Here is a 20,634-nt window from a genome sequence, read left to right on the forward strand (position 1 = left end):
CCTTGCGTGCCCTTGAGTTTGAGAAAATGTATTTCACCATTAAATCGACGTTCCTAACGTCTTCCCAACCCATCCATCCAATGACCTCCGGTTTCATGTAAAGCTACGTTGTAAATGATTCTTCAAGTGAAAAGCAAGCTTAAGAAATAAACCAGACTTAAAGTGACAATGGACTGGTAGACATTGGAGAAGAGAGGGCGAGTGACCCTTTGAGTGTCACAGGGGTTAGCTATGTGTACAGCCAATGCGTGCAATGGAATATCTTTGGAAACAGGACCCTATTTAAATCTTTTTTTGTGTGACGGGTTTTGATATGTCTTCTAAAATCATCTTTGACTCATGCCTGCTTCAAATCATCACATTGCAATGTTTTTGCAATCATGTTTCTGGTTAGTTCAGATATAAGCAGGTTGTTCAATAAAAAAAATAACTTATTTATAGTAAAATCTGTGGACAGGGACAATGTTGACAACTAGAAAGGACTCCAAAACCAGGATACAGACGGTACTTTTTTATTCATATAGTGAGTATGCCTAGAGGCCCTTTATTCGTGGTTGGGGACAGGGCTTTATCAAGGCATTTTATGAGACTTCGTGACCTGTTGATATTTTTTGATGTAATTAAGGAATTTCTGAATTTCTAACTTCAAGTAGATTTTTGGTCTGGTCCTGGAGAGCTCAGATTCCCAACCCTTCAGAAGGACTATGTCCTCTTTTTGGTTCTTCTTTGTACCTGGTGCTTAATGGGTCCTATTGACTATGTTGATTCAGGCATCCTATTCTAGAACATTTGCCAGGTGAATTGAACCAGGAAGTCCAAATGCTTTGATATTCCTTCCATTGTATTTTGGACATCAATGCACTTTTCTTATTTCATTACCAGTGTTAATGCTTACAGGGAAGAGGTAGAGTTGTATTTCACTTTTTTTATCCTTTAGGTTCAATGCTAACCATCAACTGAGATAGGTGACACAGGAACATTTTATTAAATAGCAAGAATGACATTGACTGTTTTCCTTTTCCTCTCCAACTGAGTACTAAATAAAATCCTGCTTGGCTACCAAGTGTTGCACTAGTTCTAATTCAAAACCTTAGCATGCAGATATAAACCATTAGCTTTATATATAAACCCATTAAAACACCCAGTCATCTTTTGGGTTTACTGGTGTGTATTTGGCTCATACAGAATTTGCTGAAAGTAAGATTGAGCACACTTGTATGATTGGTATAGCAGTATTGTGAATACAACAGAATACATATAATATGTAATATATCCCCTGTTAGTTGCTGTAAACACACACAACCGTTATTTAAAGGATGTTTGGTTGCTGTAGGTATAGAGGTTAATAAATGTGGGATGATCTCTAATATCTGCTTAAATACATATGGATTATATATTGTCTTTATGTGTAATCATTTCATTTAATAGGAGCGTATATGGTGGAAACCCACAGATTAGGATAGTTTGATGTATCTACACACATTGTCAGGTGCATTCTACTCCTTATTAATGAAATAACCCAGATTGGTGCCCTGTGTGTTTTGTGTACTTGCACTCCCTCTACTGGTAGAAAGAGGAAATGCATAATTTAACAGTAAGTTTGGTCTTCAAAAAGTTTTACTTTCATTTATGGGAGATTTTTGATGCATAATTAACCATTCTCAAGTGATATAACTATTACTTGTATTAGTATGTGTTCTCTGTGTCCCACGTCTTATTGTTAGTCCACTGGGCTATATGACCTTGAAACTCAAGCCTGACTAGGCTTAGCTCCATGGCAGGAGTGCGGGAGCATGATCCAAGGTTAAGCAAAAGCCTGAACTAGCTATAAGCATGCCTTAAGTATCCAGTGCCTGCACAAGTGGAGTGGTCACCGCCACCAGTTTAGGTCCATTTTAGCTCCTGCAGCGTTCCTCTTGACTTGCCTAAAAACATTTTCAGCTGGGGGCACAAACCCAACTAAAAAGACCCATGGATACATCCGCTAAAAACACAGTTATCCCTGTATCCAAGAACTTTAGAGTGCAATCACTGTACCTGTTGGCTGCCAATGGAGGAAAGTGTGTAAAGGCCATTAAACTGAACACATAAAGGATCTAACAAGGGGAGCAAGGTTGCTTTATTCTAGATCCTCGTGGTCATATCTGCAGAAACATAGAATCTGATGGCAAATGAGGATTTAGGAGCCATATGCCTATCCCAATTGCCTTACTGTGTTTGCCTGGTTGCAATACAGGGGCCAGACTACCAATTATGTTACGTTGTTTACAGTCAACATATTACGCCCCCTATGGTTTTACTGGATATTACAACCCAAACAGACAAAATAAGCCTGTCCAAGATAAAATCCCTGGAATATTAAATTGCAACCTATCACTATAGTGAGATGTAGATAAAACAGAGACAAAAGAAAGGAAAAAATTAACCATTCCTTATCTAGGATATTACACAAATTGAATTCAATTCACCCAAATGGAGCTATTTTCTTACATATTCAAATGCAATAAGAGACATATTGATTCCCAAATAAGATAGACCCTCCCTGGAGGCATAAGGGGGGCGTTTTAACTTTTAATGGCCACTGGTCGTAGAATTAGCAACCTGTCAAGTAATTGAACTCTTTGTGATTTAAAATAAAGTAGCTGTTTATCATGTGATCATCTACACAAAGGACTGCAATCACACGAGAGCCGAATTTAGCTCAGATGCAAAATCCAATAGCATTTAAGTGGATTAAGTAGAAAACATGACTCAGAAGTGACAACTATCACCCGGGAAGACAATAGCCTGTAAATGCACTGCTACAAAACCCTGTTCTTTCATCTTAGTTTCCTCTTCGGTTCTGGAGGTGCTTTTCAATTATGCTTTCTGGGAGCCCTGGAGGGGTCGTATGCAGCTGGCTGGGGCATGCTCGGAAGAGAGGAACCAGTGCTTTTAAAGTGCACTTCACTGCTATGTACAAGTTCCCACAAATACAGAACAGAGGCTTTTAACAGTGTGTGATGTCACTTAGGCTTGCAGGGTGGTCCTGTTGAGAAAAAAGAAGAAGAAGAAGAAGAGATTTTGGAAAGGCATAAAAGGAAGTTTGAGATGGGAACCAGTCATCCAGCCCGAAAGCATAACCAAATGTTAAATGATAAAGCTGTATTAGGAGTTCCTCTAGGATGATGACATAGTCCCACCAGCAGAGTACTCCGTTCAGAGATAATCCAAGGACATCTTATTAGAAGCAGTCACTTAGCCACAGGTCTGAATTGCGTTCGCTCTCGAGAGAATTAAGCCAGGCTTTGTTGTGCATGATGGACAGATTGTGGACAGAATCGTTCAAACCAGGAACAGCAATAATACACCTATGCAATAAAGTCTGAGGGTGCCAGGATCAGCCCAAAGCCATCGCTGCCCTGGTATGATTGATATATAAAGATAATAGTAGGCAGCAGCACATCAGTAATCCCGAAAAAAGAAAAATAACACACGATACCATGTACCACTGGTAATGGGATCGACCCCTTCCGACATTATATATATATATATATATATATATATATAAATTATAATAAATGTATGCTGTGCACACTATTAAACCACCATAAGGTTTATTACGCCAACATTTTTGGCCCATATTGACCTTCTTCAGCAAAGAAGAAAAGTATTTTCCCTGACGAAGACCATTTTGGCTGAAATGTTGGCTTAATAAATCTTATTCTGACTGATTGAAGTGTCCGCGCTACACTTTTATGATATGTTACTCAACTAAACCTTATTTCAAGATTTTTGTTCTTCGAAAACTATTGTTTTATGCCTACTTATAAAGTAAAGAAATACCAATTACCATGGAGATTGGAAGGGAACTCTGGATTACCTCCACAAACTCCTAATCACAGAGCTTGCCTAAAGTCGCTCTAACGTTGCAGGCTCCGAGATTTAAGGGGTTAAGAACAGTCAGTAATGTTAAGTGTATCTTTCCGCTCCGATTCCAGAAACTTAACTGCATGCAATTACTTGTAAGTAATTATAAGTGGTAATTTAGGGTGGCTGATTAGTGCTGTGATTAGTATATTTGCATAATGTAAATAGCGAGTAATTTGTTGCAATCTGGCGACAATTCTTTCTTCGGGCAGACAAAGCGATTGGAAAAGGTTTTAACTTGCAACAGAATTATTCCGAAATCGGGCCTGCTTAGGTCTATTCACTAATCTGGTATTATCTGTTGCCTGAGGTTCTATCGGGTGTGAAAAGATGTATTTTTTTTTACAGCCAAAAAGAGGGTGAAAATCTGTAGAATTCGTAGAGGTTTTGCACAACGCCCGGCTGAAGTCTGAATATTATTTTAACGTTTCACTTGGAATCGTATAGAATGGCCGAGCAGCCCTTAAAGAAGAAAGTATTCAAACAGAAAAAAACTTTATAGACACAGAACATTATAACATTCCTTTAAAAAGTTTCTTTCTGTGCGGGAAACGTTTTTTTGTTTTTATTTATTATGTTTGGCTTTCAATAAAAATGTGAATTTCTAACTTTTTTTATGATCTGGATTTCCTAAGTTAATTTTACTTTGTAACATCTTTTATGAAGACCCAGGCATGCTTACTTGTAATTTGATCCATGTGATGTTGACTTACATAAGGAAGTGTTTTCATAGTGTAAACGCACAATTGTTTAGGTTCAGGTACTTGTAGAAATATTTTACAGGGAAGAAACTCACTCCTAGATTCAGTAGCCGTATGCCATATGTCATTAGCCTCAACCACTTCTGCTGAAAGGCTATTCCACTTATCTACCACCCTATAAGTGTAACTCATTGCCACAAGGCTGGTAGTGGTTTAAACATACATGAATTTGTATTTAAATGAAAGAAAAGCCACCTCAAAAGACCTTGAGGACATTGTTGAATATTAATGTATATAGCAAGAAAAACATATTTTCTTTGTGAAAAGATAAAATATTGGTAAAAAGTATATTAAAAAATATATTTATGTATCATATGTGATCATCACACACATTATGCATTTTTAATATAAGAAAAAAGCTACAACAATACGATGAATTATAACAAAATGGCTGCAGTTTAATTTTTTATTTTTTTATTATAAAATACATTTTTGGTGAAATCCTAGCTCGTGATATTTGGCCGTTGGTCTCGAAAAAATCCAATAACGTTGACTAAAAAATATCAACATTGAAATTGTCAGGCATTCCAGATGCATTGCTGACAAATAACATTGGTCATTTGCCCAAAATAGTGTAGAAACACTGAAACTAAATACGTAACAACATCAAGGCTGGCAGCTTTCCCAGACTGTCGCTATGGCGATGACAACCAGACTAAAGTACAGACTATTTGGTTTCAGGAAAAGGTGATATAAGTTGAATTCATTTAAAGCCGAGTCTGATTTTTACCTAGAAACAAATTACATGAATGGGTTTACGTTCCTGACCTAGTCTGACGGATTCATGTGAAGGTAAAAAGCAAAAGTGCCGCTAGCATGTAAGGAAAAAAGTGGCTGAACCCTGCTAACACGCAGGGATCGATGATTTTCATGTCAAAAGCGCTCACACTCTAAAGCACCCTTCCCATAAAAAAATAGATAAAAAGTACAGTTAAAAAACCTAAATCGTGGGATTAAAACAAAATTTGTATGCTGGTTCTGCTTTAAATTTCCCAGTTCAGTATTTTCTGAGTCTTATTCCGCTATAACTCCCAGAAGTCCTTGCCAACCACACAAGCCAACCGACTTGGCAGATGTCAATGGGAGTTGTAGTAACAGTCAGAAGAACAATCGCCGATCACTGGCTCTGAATAGCCAGCGTGAGCTATTGTTCCCCGCAGCTGTAAACGCATAGCGATAATATTTATGGAGAGCGCTTTAATGCAATTTGAGACGAAGAAATCAACAGCTGTATGCAAATTGGCACCTATATAAAAGCGACTGTTACGCGGCATTATCCCAGGCTGTGTTTGAATGTGAATATACAGCGTTTTGATGACAGATTTCCTTTATGTGGGGCTGGAATGCCGCCGGTTCCAGGATTTAACACCCATGTCCTTGGAATCACATGCTAAATGCTATTGTTTGCCCGATTTTGCTTCACGCTTCTTCCTATCTTTTTGTCTTATTTTACCTTCTTCATATTTATTTAATTTCATAGAATTTAGTATCGGTACAAGATGTGTTGTTTTTTTTAGAGGTCTGTACAGTTCATGGTTTTTCTATGGCTTTTTATACATTATTTTTAGAGGACAATAGAAATTGTTGTATTTATTTTACTAAATAATATTTGTGACAATTATTTAAGATAGGTGCACTGATCCTCATGTTTAGCAGAGAACTATTGGGCAATCAGGCTCCCCAGCATGACCACACTTTTTGGGCCAGTGATCTCCCTTATAACCGGCCGATATACACTATGGAGGACTAGCTGGCACAGGCTTCACCGTGACCTTACTCTACACCGCACGTTATAAAAATAACTATTTTTCACTACATGTATCTAGGTACGTATCCCAAAACGAAGATCCTAGACATCAGAGGAATCTGACAATTTAACGCTCATTAATGAAATGATAAATATGTGATTCTGCTTCCAAGAAGATAAAAGTTTAATCTCCAGATAGTATTAGGTGGGTGGAAAGATTAGATAAGAATCTCTGGATCCACACATTCACAATTTTAAGGAAAACACAGGTTGCTTAATCCTAAATACTGAAGCAATTGCTAATTGGGCAGACTAGGAGAGCCGAATGGTTCTTATCTGCCGGCGCATTCTATGTTTCTAATTCACTTGTTTTTGAGATAGGATATCTTTAAAATGATTTAAAAAAAAACCTTGAAAACATTTACGCAACATGCAATAAATATACTAGTGGGTTTTATAAAAATGTATATATTTCTTATTTTTTTTTACTAAGGGCAATCAGCTGGATGTTGGCTTAGCCAAACAGTGGCTCAGTTAAGTTTTAGGGTGACACAGGATGGAATGGAGCCATTGAATGGAGCCATTGAAACACGAACCTAAGAGTCAGACTTCTGCAAATGGTCCATAAGGTGTTCTGATCAGACTCCGGCTCGCCATCCGGCACAACTTGCAAATGCTCAGTGTTCTGCTGGACAACAGCACCCCATACTCACAGTATCTGCCCCTACAATGGCATATTGGGTCCTGCAGTATGGGACCACCGGCTTTATATGCCCTGTGGCTGCATACCGGTCCAGCCCTGATTCAAATAGACGACTAAGAGGGACTTAGCTTGATCCATGCCATACTTTCGCTATCTTGCTCTCCCCTTTTTCTGCTGATCATAATGTTCTTATTTTGTTACAAATGTGCAATATGTTGCTACCTTAACATCAAGAGCAGGCATGCTGTACAGAATGATAGAAATCAGTAACTAAGCTTTTTTAGTTTTTTTGCTGATGACACCATTATGCAATCGTAGCACACAACACCTTATGTGTAACATGAGGTCTATTTGGGATTGGGTTTTGTTGTCACTGATATGTTCTGTATGTTCAATGTATGTTCTCTACATCAAGAGCTAGTAATACCTTCCTTGAGACCTTCATTAGCATTTGAACTCAACTGATCAATGAAAGATTACAAAACCATTCACCTCATAAGTAGAAGGTATACGGCAGGAGCCCTCATCCTGACCAGTGGACAGTGATAGTATCTAACAAAAAAGAATCTCAGATCTTTTCATTTAAACACTGAAAATGGACTTCTTACCAAACCTGACTTAAAGCATGTTGCGCTTCATCTTTTTTGAGAAGCACATTTTCTTTAGAACTTTTGTTCCTAGCAGTCCAGCCAAGAGCGACGTGGACATCTCACAGCCTTACCACCTCTGGATAACGAGATGGAATATCATTGCTTCTTTACTAGCCAGGTCCATCTTTTGCAGCACACATATCTGTTTTTCTGCGGTTGAGCCCTTTGTTAGTGTCAATCTCTTGTCTTCGGTGTCTCAGACCCTTCAAAGCTTAACAGACCCCTGCCGTTCTGAAGAAGTCACAAGGCTGATGACTCAGTGTTCCTGATTGTGATATGGAATTGTAGTGGTTCTCAGAAGAATTTCAATGAGGGTGGATGTTCCTGAAGAATGTGCAAGCCTGCATATATTTCCGCATGTGAAAGAGAGAAGAAAACATTTTCTGATTCATCTCTCCTTTCATTAATATAGCAAACCTAGAGGCTATCATTACCAACCTCCAGCACGGATCCACAAGACGTAGATTATCTTCTGAGCATATTATAGATGCTATGAATTATTTAACTCCTTCCCTGCAGGACATGTCAGTTGAATATATTTTCCAAGATGTCCTGTTGAGTGACCAGCATTGGAAGAGTAATGCTTTAGTCACACATTATTATTGTTAAAAATAATTGTATCCCTCTCGGCATTCATATCCACAGACAAATACATTTCCTTTGAATCTTTCAATAATTCTAGATATCTGTGGATGTTTTTGTTTCCTTCAGAATGCATTGAATACAATGTGCCTGCTTCATTTCAGTATTAAGTCACCTATTTGACTTTGGTGATCACCCAGAAAAATTCTGTGTAGAAAATGTTTTAAGTCAACAGTATAAAGTTACACACAAATACATACATGTATATCTCCATATGTTTGTTCCATTACCATCTCCATTGATGGTTTACATCAAACATTGTAGATGCACCTTTCCAGACACACGTAATGCGACCTACAAGACGGGGCTTGAAAATCCTAAACTCAAACACATGACCTTTGGGCATGCCTAATCCACTAGCAATTAGAAAAAATACTATTTCTTTCTAATAGGGGTTTCTAAAGGCAGGGATTCAGTCTATCAAAATGGAGAGGCTTTTTTGATTTGTAATTTTGGAAGGAAGGAAGAAAGAAAGATGGCGAAGAAAGAAAGAAAGAAAGAGAAAGAAAGAAAGAAAGAAAGAAAGAAAGAAAGAAAGAAAGAAAGAAAAAAGGAAAAATTATTTTTTAACTTGATGAATTTGTATCTTTTTGTTAATTGAAGAAGGAAAGGAAGGAATGAAGAAAGATATAAATACATATTGGGAATCCTACATGGTTCAGTACATCCAGCTTGCTATTGCTTGGATATTTCTGTAACTGTCTGAGGTCCCTGTGTCTTATTTCACTCATCGCAAAATTTGTGCTTTCCTGGAAGGCCGGAGAAAGGGATCATGTCACATCTCATACAAACCACTCATCCAAATGATAGACACTTTCTTAGCTGTAGAATGACAAGTGCATTTTTACAGCGCAGTCGGTGTGGATACCATTTAGAAGGAATTAAGGAGGTGTCAAGCCTGTCTCTGCTTGCCATTTCCTATGTATTCAGAAATGCATCAAGAAGACCACCCCAAGCAAGATTAGCCACTCACCTACATACCTTAAGGCAAGGATCCCAGTGAAATGTTTCCTATTCAGCTTTCCTTTGGGATGTATTAAAGTGATGTGTTAGGGGGTAATTTTTTGTAATCCCTTGCATATTATTTTTTTATTATTTTTTTAAGTTGAAGTTACTGCAGGTAATGTTCTTCTTTCAAAATGTCAAGCAATAGAAGCAAATTAACATTTTAGGCACCTGAGTGGGACCTGCAGTGGATGTTTCTGTGGATGCACACACACATGTACTGATTACAAAAATGTTATCAGTCCGTAAAAAATGATCAGTGTGTAATTTACGAGAGATGCATGGGGTTCTTGGTAGTTTTCTCCCTGAAATTTGGAAGCACTGTGAAGACTATTTCACTTATGAAAAGGTTGTTTACCCTTTTCCCCTTAGATGAATTGTTTCCTACTACACAAAGAACATGGAAATCTTATCCTAATCCTTAAAAAAATAATACACTGCTGAAATAAATGTCTATTTCCCAGAAGACTGAAATTAATCGGGCATGTACTTCATGACATCATAGATTAGTCTGCTCAATAGAACAATATTGTAAACAAAGAGTAATACCTCAAAGATGCTAATCCTCCAATAAATTAACAGCGTTATCCAACCGTTCCAGATACTCTAAGCTTTAGGAAAGAATATGTTTTATTCTTATTCAGACCTTTCCAGCACTTAAGGTATCAAGAAGATTGTGTAAACTGTATTTGGTTGTGTACGTGTGTGTATGTTGTAGTATCAGATTAAAAAAAACATTTTAAAAAATATAATGTTTTTCAGACAGCTGCATAATAGCCATTTTTATGTGTTATAGCTCTGTTAGCCCAGCCTACTAGACTATCATACTACATGTGGTAAATAATAGAATTGCTCAGTCTTAATCAGCCAGCTAGACACACAAACTAATTAAAGTATGTGGACAAACAGACTTCATTAGCATTCCAAGAAAAAATCAGCCCAGTGTGGTGTTTAAGCAAGTCAGCCCAAGCTTTATGATTGACAACAATTGCAACCTCTAGATCTGCAGCTAAAGGATCTTTATTGGGGTTAAATAAGATAAAATAGGATTTTTGCCCAGAAAAAGAAGGAAACGAATAAGTAGATCCCTCTTATCATTTACCTTGTGCTGAATTGAAGGGGTCTCAGCATTCTAGAGGTTAATATAGTTGCAGTTATTTTAGGAAATTGGTGCTTTAAGATTATTAAGCATTACTAAACCAATGAATTTGTTTATCACGATAGAATATTATAGAATGTTTATCATCTCCTACTGGTCTGCATTTCTCTTAAAAGTCTTTCCTGACAATGTGGTATAGATTGCCAGACCTCAAGACCACAAACCAACTGCAGTGATAAACTGAATCATTCTGACATACTTCTTCCACCTACACGACACTCTCATGTTTTGAAGAGCGAACCCTTGAAACTATTCCAGATTTCTCAGGATTTCCGATAAAAGTACAATCATACACAAAGAGGGCTCAATACCTGGAATAAACTTCCAGCAGATGTAGCAGAGGGAGCCATGGTTATGAAATTTTACATCCAGTCCTCTGCATCTCAGGGCAAATAGTAATGGTGATATGGGCCACCTTGCCCAGTGCTGTTATTGATGTATTTACTATTAAATATTTATAATTAAAGTAAAATGTTCATAGGAACAAGAACCTAAAATACTTTCATGCATCTAGAGATAAGAAAATGTCATGTCTTGTATAATGTGCCCATCCAAAATCTAGCAGTGACATCAAAAAAACCTGATATAATGGTTGGGATGTCTACATGAACAAACGTAATCTCGTGCCTTTCATTCTTTCGCTAACTTTGGATGTAAAATCCCTGTGTATATTATGAAAAAAAGTGATTTCATCGACTTTGTCGATGGACAGTTAAAGGTCTTGAGGGAGAGTTTGTGTCATAATACTACATCCACGCAACATTCCATGCTCATTCATGTCTACCATGCAGTTAGTAATCTTGACACTATAGTAACAGAAGGATGGATATTAAGTAAAGAATATTTAATTAAAGGTTAAAGAGAAACTGAAAAGTAAATATTTAGCTGACAGAAGCTGCCAACTGGCAGCCATAAAAAGACTTTGTCAACCACTGTTATTCTTCTTTGGATCTATTTTTATAAGATTGCACAAACCGTATGTGTTTTCATATCCGCAAAGATAGATCACATAAGCAGTTTAGGATGTCTGCATTGTGACTCAGATGAATTGAGTGCATCCTTTTTTCTATAAATCATTAGCTCTCTAGCAAGAATGTCATCTATCACTTTGTCAGACGATAAAGTCAGCAATGCGGTTAAAAACACACAAAACAAAACAGAAAGCAACTTTCGGGTGTGGCGAGCTTGCGTCTAGTTCAGGCTTCTCAAGTAAATATTGCTATTCTGTGTGATACGGTAAGCTTATTTACATCTTTTCCACTGATCACTTTCTGTCTGGGATTGAGAAATTGTGCCTGGTACATGAACCAAGCAAACTGACAAGCAATTTTGGGAGACAGACATAGATAAGGTATAAAGACTTTCAAGGCAAGGTCAACACTCTTTTAGCTAGTCCTTACCAACACCAGTGGAGTAACAATAAGATGTATTGGGAATTTTGTGATGGGAACCTTAGTAGCAGGGGGCACCGCTATACTGACACCCTTGCAACCCCTATACTTGGATAAGATTAGGATGATAATAGATTCAATGGTGCATGTTACTTTGAAGGTAAATGGGCATTTTTTAGCTCTTAAAAAGCTGTTAAAGCTGTTCTTAGCTCTTCTTAGCTCTTCTAAACAATGCAATGACATACCACGTTACTCACTTAGCTAGTTACCCAAGTCTGTCTTCATAGAGATGGATCATGAAGTCCTGGACATCAACTGGCTTAGATCCCCTTTCTCCTGTTTCCCACAAGGAGTGTCAGGTTATGATGTCATACCCCACGCTTTCTTTGTCTCTGCTCTAGGCTAGCAGGAGAGGAGATATGCGAGCCACCAGGGACAGACCACATTCTATGCTATCAAGGAAATGCAGACAAAAGCTGGAGACTTGGGGTATTTCAAGGCATGGCACCTTTTTCATATATGTTCCACCCGTGACCATGATCATGGAGAACTGCAAGGCATTTAAGGAAGAATAAATGTCTAAAACAAGTCTGCCATGTTCCAGATAACTTCTGGAACCGCAGTAAAAAAGTAGTGTTGGTTGCAATGATTCATTTACCTTGGGTGCTGCCCTAGGCCTAAGACCGGACAGCTCTGAAAAGAAGATGTCTTAGAGTGAGTGAGAAATATTTATTACAATATAAGTTGAACATTCACCTCATATGTATATTATGTACCAGGGTATGCCCGTGGAGCATTAGAAGTATTAGTTTGGATGTGTGGTGTCTAAGCATGAAGGTTGGTGTCCATGGAAAGACGTCCTGCTGAAGCTACAAATACATAAACGGTGTGAGAGGATTACTGAAAACGTCAGCTGTGATTTATAGAAAAAAGCCTCATAAACAGCACTTAGGTATATTTTCCGAGAACAAACAAAAGGCTCTTTCAAGGCCGCAATGTGGCATGCGGAAGGATACTGTTCACAAATAACACACACCCAAATAAAAATCTAAATCCAACCTCCCTATTCATTTTCAATGCCGTATCTGGTGTATAGCAACTCTAGCCCTGATACCTACAGAAAAGTCTTGCTGGTCGTGTAAACGTCATGACGTTCTTACTGATCCACAACTGATCACAGACAGGATACAACCGAAATGGTTCAAGAACTTACTGTTACCACTCAATGTTTTATTGAGCTATAGAATAAGATCTTCTCGATTACTTATTTTTACTCTCAACAGTATCTGTAAGAGCCGTTGAGGTTTTCGCTTTGGGTTTTTGCGTTTGTATAAAAAAAGATACAATATTGGTTCGAAAATAAGACCCTGGCACACCCCGGCTTTCTCAGTTCCAAGAGGATCTTTTACATGTTAGTCGGAATTCCCTGTTTATGGCGGATTCATAGAACCACGGAGGCAGCTGTTTTGCGTGGAGTGTCCCTTTAACAGCTATTAGATGGACAAATCTAATATTTGGAAGATAGACACGAAACACCTGTTAACAGAAAAAAAGATTTAGCCCCTTTTCCCAACATGGGAGATAAAACTTATAATAAAATTTGTGTACTACGTCTAAAACATTTATAACAGAAACTGTGTGCCAATATTTTTTAACTGCACAAAATAAAAGATAGCGGAAAATGTCTCTATAGCAACACTGTAAATAAGGAACAAATTCATGGGATTCAATGTTAATAATTCATTTGAGTTGCACCAGTTACAAGCGGCATTGTTGTCACGAGCTATTAAAATCACAGAGAAAGCCAAACCGTTGTCTTTTGATTTGAGTTTGTTAAAGGTTTTAAGTTGCGTTTAGAATGTAGGGTCATTAAAATACTTATCTGCATAATTTAGGATTTGGGATAATGTCAGGGAAGATTATAAACACAGAGAAAGATAGAAAAAGTTATAAAGAGTATAGAAGATAACAAAGGAGGATTTTAACAATACGATTTCTTTACGTTCGAAAGAGGAACATGGGGTGTGTTCACATCACAATGTATTTGAGGTCGATATAAAGTAACGGGGTGCTCTTCTCCCAACGGACGGAAAAGATAACCAACATGATACAATTAGAGTAGCACTTTTACACATAGGAAGGCGCACATTTTTTACATCCAAGGCAAAACATTTCCGGAATGTGGACACCATTAATAGTGACAAAGATTATATATATATATATATATATATATATATATATATATATATATATATATATATATATATATATGTATATATATATATATAATTTACAGATGTAAATAAAAAATATACTTATTAGAACCCCAGCTTACATGTAAGAATATGTTACCTTCCTGTCCTCAATTTTACAATGATTTTTCTTGCCTTTTATATATATATATATATATATATATATATATCGTTTATTGTTAAGTTGCTGATTGTTGTTGATTGGTTCAGGCAGCCTTTGTGGAAAGGGAAGGGAGAGAACTTCAGGACTGGAAGTGGATTAGATAATGTTACCTATGGCAAATCGAGACACAGACCTCAGCTTCCCCAAACGAAATATTTCAAAAACAATCACAATGGTTGAAAAACAAAAATCACAAGTTATGTGTAGTTTTGCTATATGACGTGACAGTTTCCCTTTAAACTTTATTCCTCTCCAACTCTCTGCGGCGGTGTTCCAGAAAGCACAGCTGCTGTCATGGTTCCAGCTCTTTCGCCTTGGGGAAGCACATCTATAATGTAAATGTATGGATTCACCAGAAGAATTGCTTTTTCTCCCAGGAAAAAAAAAAGGGGCTTCGTCTCAAGGATTTCATGACAGCATCCCCAGGTGTTGGCATCTGGGACTTGATGCTTTCGAAATGGTGTTTTGAAGTACGATGTTGACAACTTCCTTGGCTTTTGCATGCATAATGCTCATCGAGAAGGCCAGGAGGGATTCTCTCTACTTTCACAATACAGATCTTATTCTACATAGAAATTATTCTGATGTGCCGAATGCTGATTGACACCGATACCCATAACGATGACCTTGCATGGGTAATTGTAAAGGAGCATCCAAGCTATACATATACCCTCAATACTCATACCCTCAAACCTCCTAGGGCTGACCGTTTATTTTATTTACATAAATCTCCCTTATCAAAGAAATTTTATAGCAGCTGAGCCATGAGATTTGATGATCAAATATATACACAAAGAAGTTTCAAATATTCCCTTTTACCCTATATTATCGTGAACTATAATATAATAAAAGATACATTTCATAAAATATAAATAGTTATTTTTATGACATACTTAATTGCTCTTTAGCAACTTTATATCTGGATAAGGTATAACACACAGTGCCAAAACCAAAACCACTATTTTTTTCCTGGGGATAAATGAGGATTTCAAAACCGAGGATGTGATTTAACCCGCTGTAAGGCATCTGGCAGTGAAACGGTTACTGTGCTTCTTTGCGGTCTTGCGGTTACGGAGGATAAATAAAATAGGTGTGTAGCCTTTTAAGAAAAGTTAGCTGACGGGGATACAGTATTAGTGAGTAGCTGAGACCACCCAGATGAGGTCTGTGTCTGGAATAAGCCAGAGGACTTATCATATCATAAACAAAGCTCTGCGAAATACAGACTTACCAAAAATGCTAATTCCCCGTCGCTGTAAGCAAACGGCTGCTTACTTAAAAGCGATTCTTTAATAAACCCACATTCTTTGATATGCAACATTGGACGTGTTAAGTCATTACAGATCGAAAGAGCTCTTAAGAAAAAAAATTTATACAGTCCTCTAGAATATTCAAGGGGATTTAAATAATAATAAGAAAAGCAATACACATGTTAATGGTCAGAGAGGAAGTCAAACTGGGCCAGGCATTTAAAGGTGCCGTTACACAAAATATTAACGGCATTTTCATTTTATGCTTATTTCTCCGGAGACTATTAATGATATTTCTAATACTCGTTTAAATCTAAAAATGATTCATTCAGCATAGAAGGTGGAACGTATCTTCTAAGGTATACTGGTTCACGGGTTCAGTGAGCGTTGTTGAATAATAGTTTCTTGGTTGATCCTTTTTCCTAGGATGGCATGTTTTCTCTTTTAAGGGGGTCATTTCTAGAATTTAAAGGGGACGCAGTCCACCCTGTTCTTACCACTACACTGCTCTGTTCTAGAATATAGGCAGTGGCATATAATGGCCTAGGCCGACTAGGTCTATGCCTTGGAAAGTGGGTCCAGTGGGATGGGAGTCAGCACAGTCCTTCGTAGTTTTCTTCTGCCGGGCACCATGCGTGGATCGATGGGATATGATGTCATATCTCAGCAACCAGCAGTAAAGAGAGGGCCGTGGGTTCTCACCTGGGTTAGGCCTAGGGCGGCTCCAAAGATAAGTATGCCATTGAATATGGCTGTATATTATTATACATATTATCCATGATGACCTATAGCTAAAGGATGCATTGGCGTTGCAGCTGTCATGGAATGTAGCTTAAAAATAACAGACAGAAAATGACCATTTTACATTGCAGAGTAGACATTTATTGTGAAATATACAATCGCTAAAGCCAAAGGGAAAAAAGATTTCAAATATTGTATTGTGGTAAGTGTAGGAAAAAGATGTCCTTGCTTTGTGACTTACATGCTCACAGTGACGTGTACCCAGCAACCTTTACATAGTCAAGCCAATGAATGACATTCGAATATAATGATATAAAACTCACGCAAAAACAACACTCAAAAAGAATGTTCAGGGTGGACAGCCTAATTCATTATACACAGAACCATAATTTGAGGCCTTAAGTTATAAAGCTCTGTTCCGGGACTGTATATTAAAATAAACAAGACAAAATTGCTGGCACATATTTTTTGTAAAGTTGTCCTAAGTCCAGGTCTACACTGGCCAACCCAGGCAAATGGCTGGTGGGCCGGTGCCAGATGGCACGGGTTTCTGGCACCGGCCCACCAGCCAGTGGCCACAGATACGCCATTAAGAGACCACTGGCCTTAAAGTGCCAGGGTCACTTTCTTTCCCCTGTCCAGCTCTGCCTGAGTTCGAGTAAACCTTGAAATTTTCTATTCAGCAAAGTATTTTTTTCCCCTACTTCTTTTAACTTATTAATATTTGTCAAATTGTCCCAAATGTGACACTTGACCATTCCCTGCCGATGTTTCAAAATAAATGTATTCTCCACTCTTTAACTGTTCAGTATCTAAGTATTTTGTTTGATATTGCAACCAATAACTAGAAGATTTTCCAGCAAAAGTGCCCCCCTCCCGGTATTATAAATATGATTATATTCCAAAGAGTTACAAGAAGAATATATCATATGTGAAGAACGTGGTCCCTATCAATTCTGAAGCAAACTCCATAGCAAATACAATAAAAGTACTTCTTCTTTTGCTAGACAGTACAGAAATAAAATCATGGTCCCTAAAAGTAACTTAGAAATAAGAAAAATAAAAAATGAAATCATGAGTTAAGGTGTGACCGCTGCAATGTAGGGCGCGAGATGCAGGTTTTATCAAAGACTGAAAACACATTATGCATTTCAGCTGGATTTTTTCCCCTTAAATACACAAAATATTGTCATGCCTGAGAAGCCACGAGACTTTGACAAATCCTTTCCACAAACTTTCAGCAAAGAAAAAAAAATACATGGGTCATGTGGCACTTCAAGGCCTAATTTAATGGTGTCAGAAATAGGATAGCTGACTTACGTTAGAGTGAATGATAGTTTTGCTTTGTTAGAACTGCATTAAAATTAATCAGACGTCAAAGGGGATCTACGCTGTGATCACGGATGGTTTAAGCAATCCCATTAGTGTCATTCAGAAATGTATAAATTGTTTACCGGTCGTGATTAGATAGGAAAAATGAACTTGACATCCCATTGTAGCTGCATTCACTTTAAACACCTTTCATTAAACTCTTTGTCACAGTTTTGGCTTGTACAGTGCTTACAATCATCTTTAGGATGTATTTTTTGTGTGTGAATGTATGACTCGTGCGCTAAACCTTTAACAGAGACCAAAATTCTGAACTTTAAAAACCATAAACCCATATAAAAAATGTCTGCTGACAACGCATTCCCCATTCTGAGTGCCATATTTCGGTATAATTATACAAGCTAATTAAAAGTTAGCGCCTGCCTCGGCAGACACAATCATCAAAATTCACATTGAATGCACAATTTCCTCTTTTGCATAAAGCTATGGAACTGCGCGTGTCAAACTTGGAGAGCACAAGATACACATACATGACATTCCCAAAGGGAGCATCTTAAACAGTGAGGGAGATGAAGCTGTTGTATCTTTGAATGTTCCTCTTGAGGATCTCAGAACATGGTCCGAGAACTCGTTCAAAACGGGGGCGATCCAGCTTGACGCACTTAAGCGGGCCTCGTGCAACAACTGTTGCTGCTCTGGGGCGATTCAACAACAAGGCTATCTCACCTGTAAACAAAAAAATCCCAAAAAAACAGGTGTTAACACCGGAAAAAAGTGGACACGTAATGGATTAAGAGAACCTAAAAAAATAGTGCCGCAAAAAAGACCTGGTTATTCCAGAGTCACATATATCCTAATATTTTTTATGGCTTAAGAGAGATGCAACATAGGTGACTTAAAATAATAAATTCTTTTTTATTCCCATATATTTTATTAAAATGAAAATGGAGGGGGAGAGAAAGATTAACACCTAAACTTTGCGAACAAGTTTGCAGTCGACCCCAAGACCATACCGCTTCTTATTACACGACCATCTGGACCTCATGTAGATGATGCTTACCAAAGTAGTCTGATGGCCCCAATCGACCTACTTCAACATACTCCTCATTGTCAGATCTGCGTTGCAGGACAGAAGCTGTGCCCTACAAGAGTAAGAGATAATAGCACTTAATGAACGATCCAATAAGAATCCAGGCCAAATCTAGACTAAATAAGTTGCTAGGTGAGAAATAAAAAATACAGGTCTTTTATCCCAAAAAAGAATGATTAATATTTTTACTGAACAACAGTTCCCATTTTACATTCTGAGATGTATCGTGTACGTTCCAGTTGAACGTCTGTCATCTAAAGTCTCTTCTGTTTTAATAGCTTTACGGTCGGGGTGGATGTAACAATGGCCTCACCTCGGGATTCTCGAGCTGGTCACTGCTTCAAATTGTAAACTGCCCCCCCCCACTCAGCCTGTATCATTGTACTTGGCCTGGTCAGGGTTAATTCATAGCCCCTTCTTGCCCACCAACTAGAAATGGTAGAAACCCAATGGTAGACAACCTGATTGGCAGCCAAAATCAAACGTTTCATCCATTTAGGATTCTCCATTTCAAAACATGTCCTAGAATGGTTAATTCAATCACTACAACAAACATAGTTACAGTACACACTGACATTCAGACCACAATGTCTGCCTGTAGTTCCCGAGTGCTTTTCATATGAGGTAACATTTTGCAGAACCAAGGGGAAGCCCCATCGTGTTTATGAAGAATGTGTCATGTTTAACAAATGCATCTGCATGAATGATGAGAGGATTGGGTGATTCCTGGTACCTCCTGCCAAATCGTTCGTAAACTGTGTACACTTCTAGCAGACTGTTGAACTAAATGATAGAATTGAAGAGGTAGTAAATTATGGTGGTGCCCAAAATTTAACATCTGATGGGATTTTTAGCACAGAAGGAGCACGCATGCCTTCCCTTGAATAAATATGTAGCTGTGTAAATTCTTGAGATAACAAATCACAGCTGTAAAGATGTATGGCTTGTTTAACCGTATGATGGAGACATTATCATTCTTTTGGACCATGCCGTGTAAGTTTTGTTTAGAGAACGTAAACATAACCCAGAGTTTTCGGTAAGGTAATGGGTTAGGTAGCTAAAAGTTGGGTGCACAAAAGGAGAATTCTGTAACTACAAACACAGAGCCCTGCCTGGTAACTCTCCTAGTTCGACCTGTAGTCTCCAAGTGAAGCTCTAATTTCCCTGGGTCTCCAGTTCGGTTTCCACTTTCTCCTGGTAAAGGAGTGGGTTACAGCCATGCCCACTCCCCACCCATGTTCGGCCTTCTCTCTACCCACTTTCCTCTGCTCCCCACCCAGTTCCCTACCTTTAGAGGCTGTCTGGAGCTAGCCCCAACCCTACATACAGCTAGCCCAATGCTTACATGTGGTTAGTCCTACTCCCTTGCAATACCACCACCCCCAGAATAGGAAGAGCTTCAGGCAGACTACCCTGTGGAGGTACTGATATACGTCTTATATATGATATCATCCTGGGGGTGTAAAGTATAGGAATACACTTCTATGCTTAGAATACCCAAGGGTATCGGTCTCCATTAATTTGGAATGCATAGAAAGGGAATGGATACAATGTTCCTGGTCACTTATTAACTCATTAGTTAGGTGGAAGTAGTCTTTGACTGACAAGAACGGAGACATAGAATGTAGCCCTAATTCAGTCATAAATGAATGGGCTATAACAGCTGAGAGAGATGGTATTTATAATCTTACGGCATCCAAACCAAAGTTGCCCCAAAACGGAGCATTCAGAATTACACAATAGATAGTTCCCTTTTTTGGTCAATTTGAAATCATAAATTTGTCCTTAAAGGGAACCGTTTTCCCAACACCCATCTCCTTGTCTATCAATGAGAGAGTTCCA

At 38.1% G+C, this 20,634-nt stretch overlaps 1 protein-coding gene across 2 annotated transcripts in view; it reads right to left on the reverse strand.

Annotated features, from left to right (window-relative positions):
* Window positions 1–17,365: 17,365 nt before the first annotated feature.
* The window catches only part of PRKAR1B (protein kinase cAMP-dependent type I regulatory subunit beta), a 64,029-nt gene continuing 60,760 nt past the window's right edge, over window positions 17,366–20,634 (reverse strand). For both annotated transcript variants that reach the window (XM_053470921.1, XM_053470920.1), the window contains exons 10-11: window positions 18,763–18,844; window positions 17,366–18,428 (exon numbers count right to left, since the gene is read on the reverse strand). In XM_053470921.1, the coding sequence (XP_053326896.1) occupies window positions 18,256–18,428; window positions 18,763–18,844 (255 nt within the window). In that variant the 3' untranslated portion in view covers window positions 17,366–18,255. The remainder of the gene's footprint in view (window positions 18,429–18,762; window positions 18,845–20,634) is intronic.

The sequence above is a fragment of the Spea bombifrons genome, chromosome 7 (genome assembly GCF_027358695.1).
Source record: "Spea bombifrons isolate aSpeBom1 chromosome 7, aSpeBom1.2.pri, whole genome shotgun sequence".
In the NCBI taxonomy this organism is placed as follows: Eukaryota; Metazoa; Chordata; class Amphibia; order Anura; family Pelobatidae; genus Spea; species Spea bombifrons.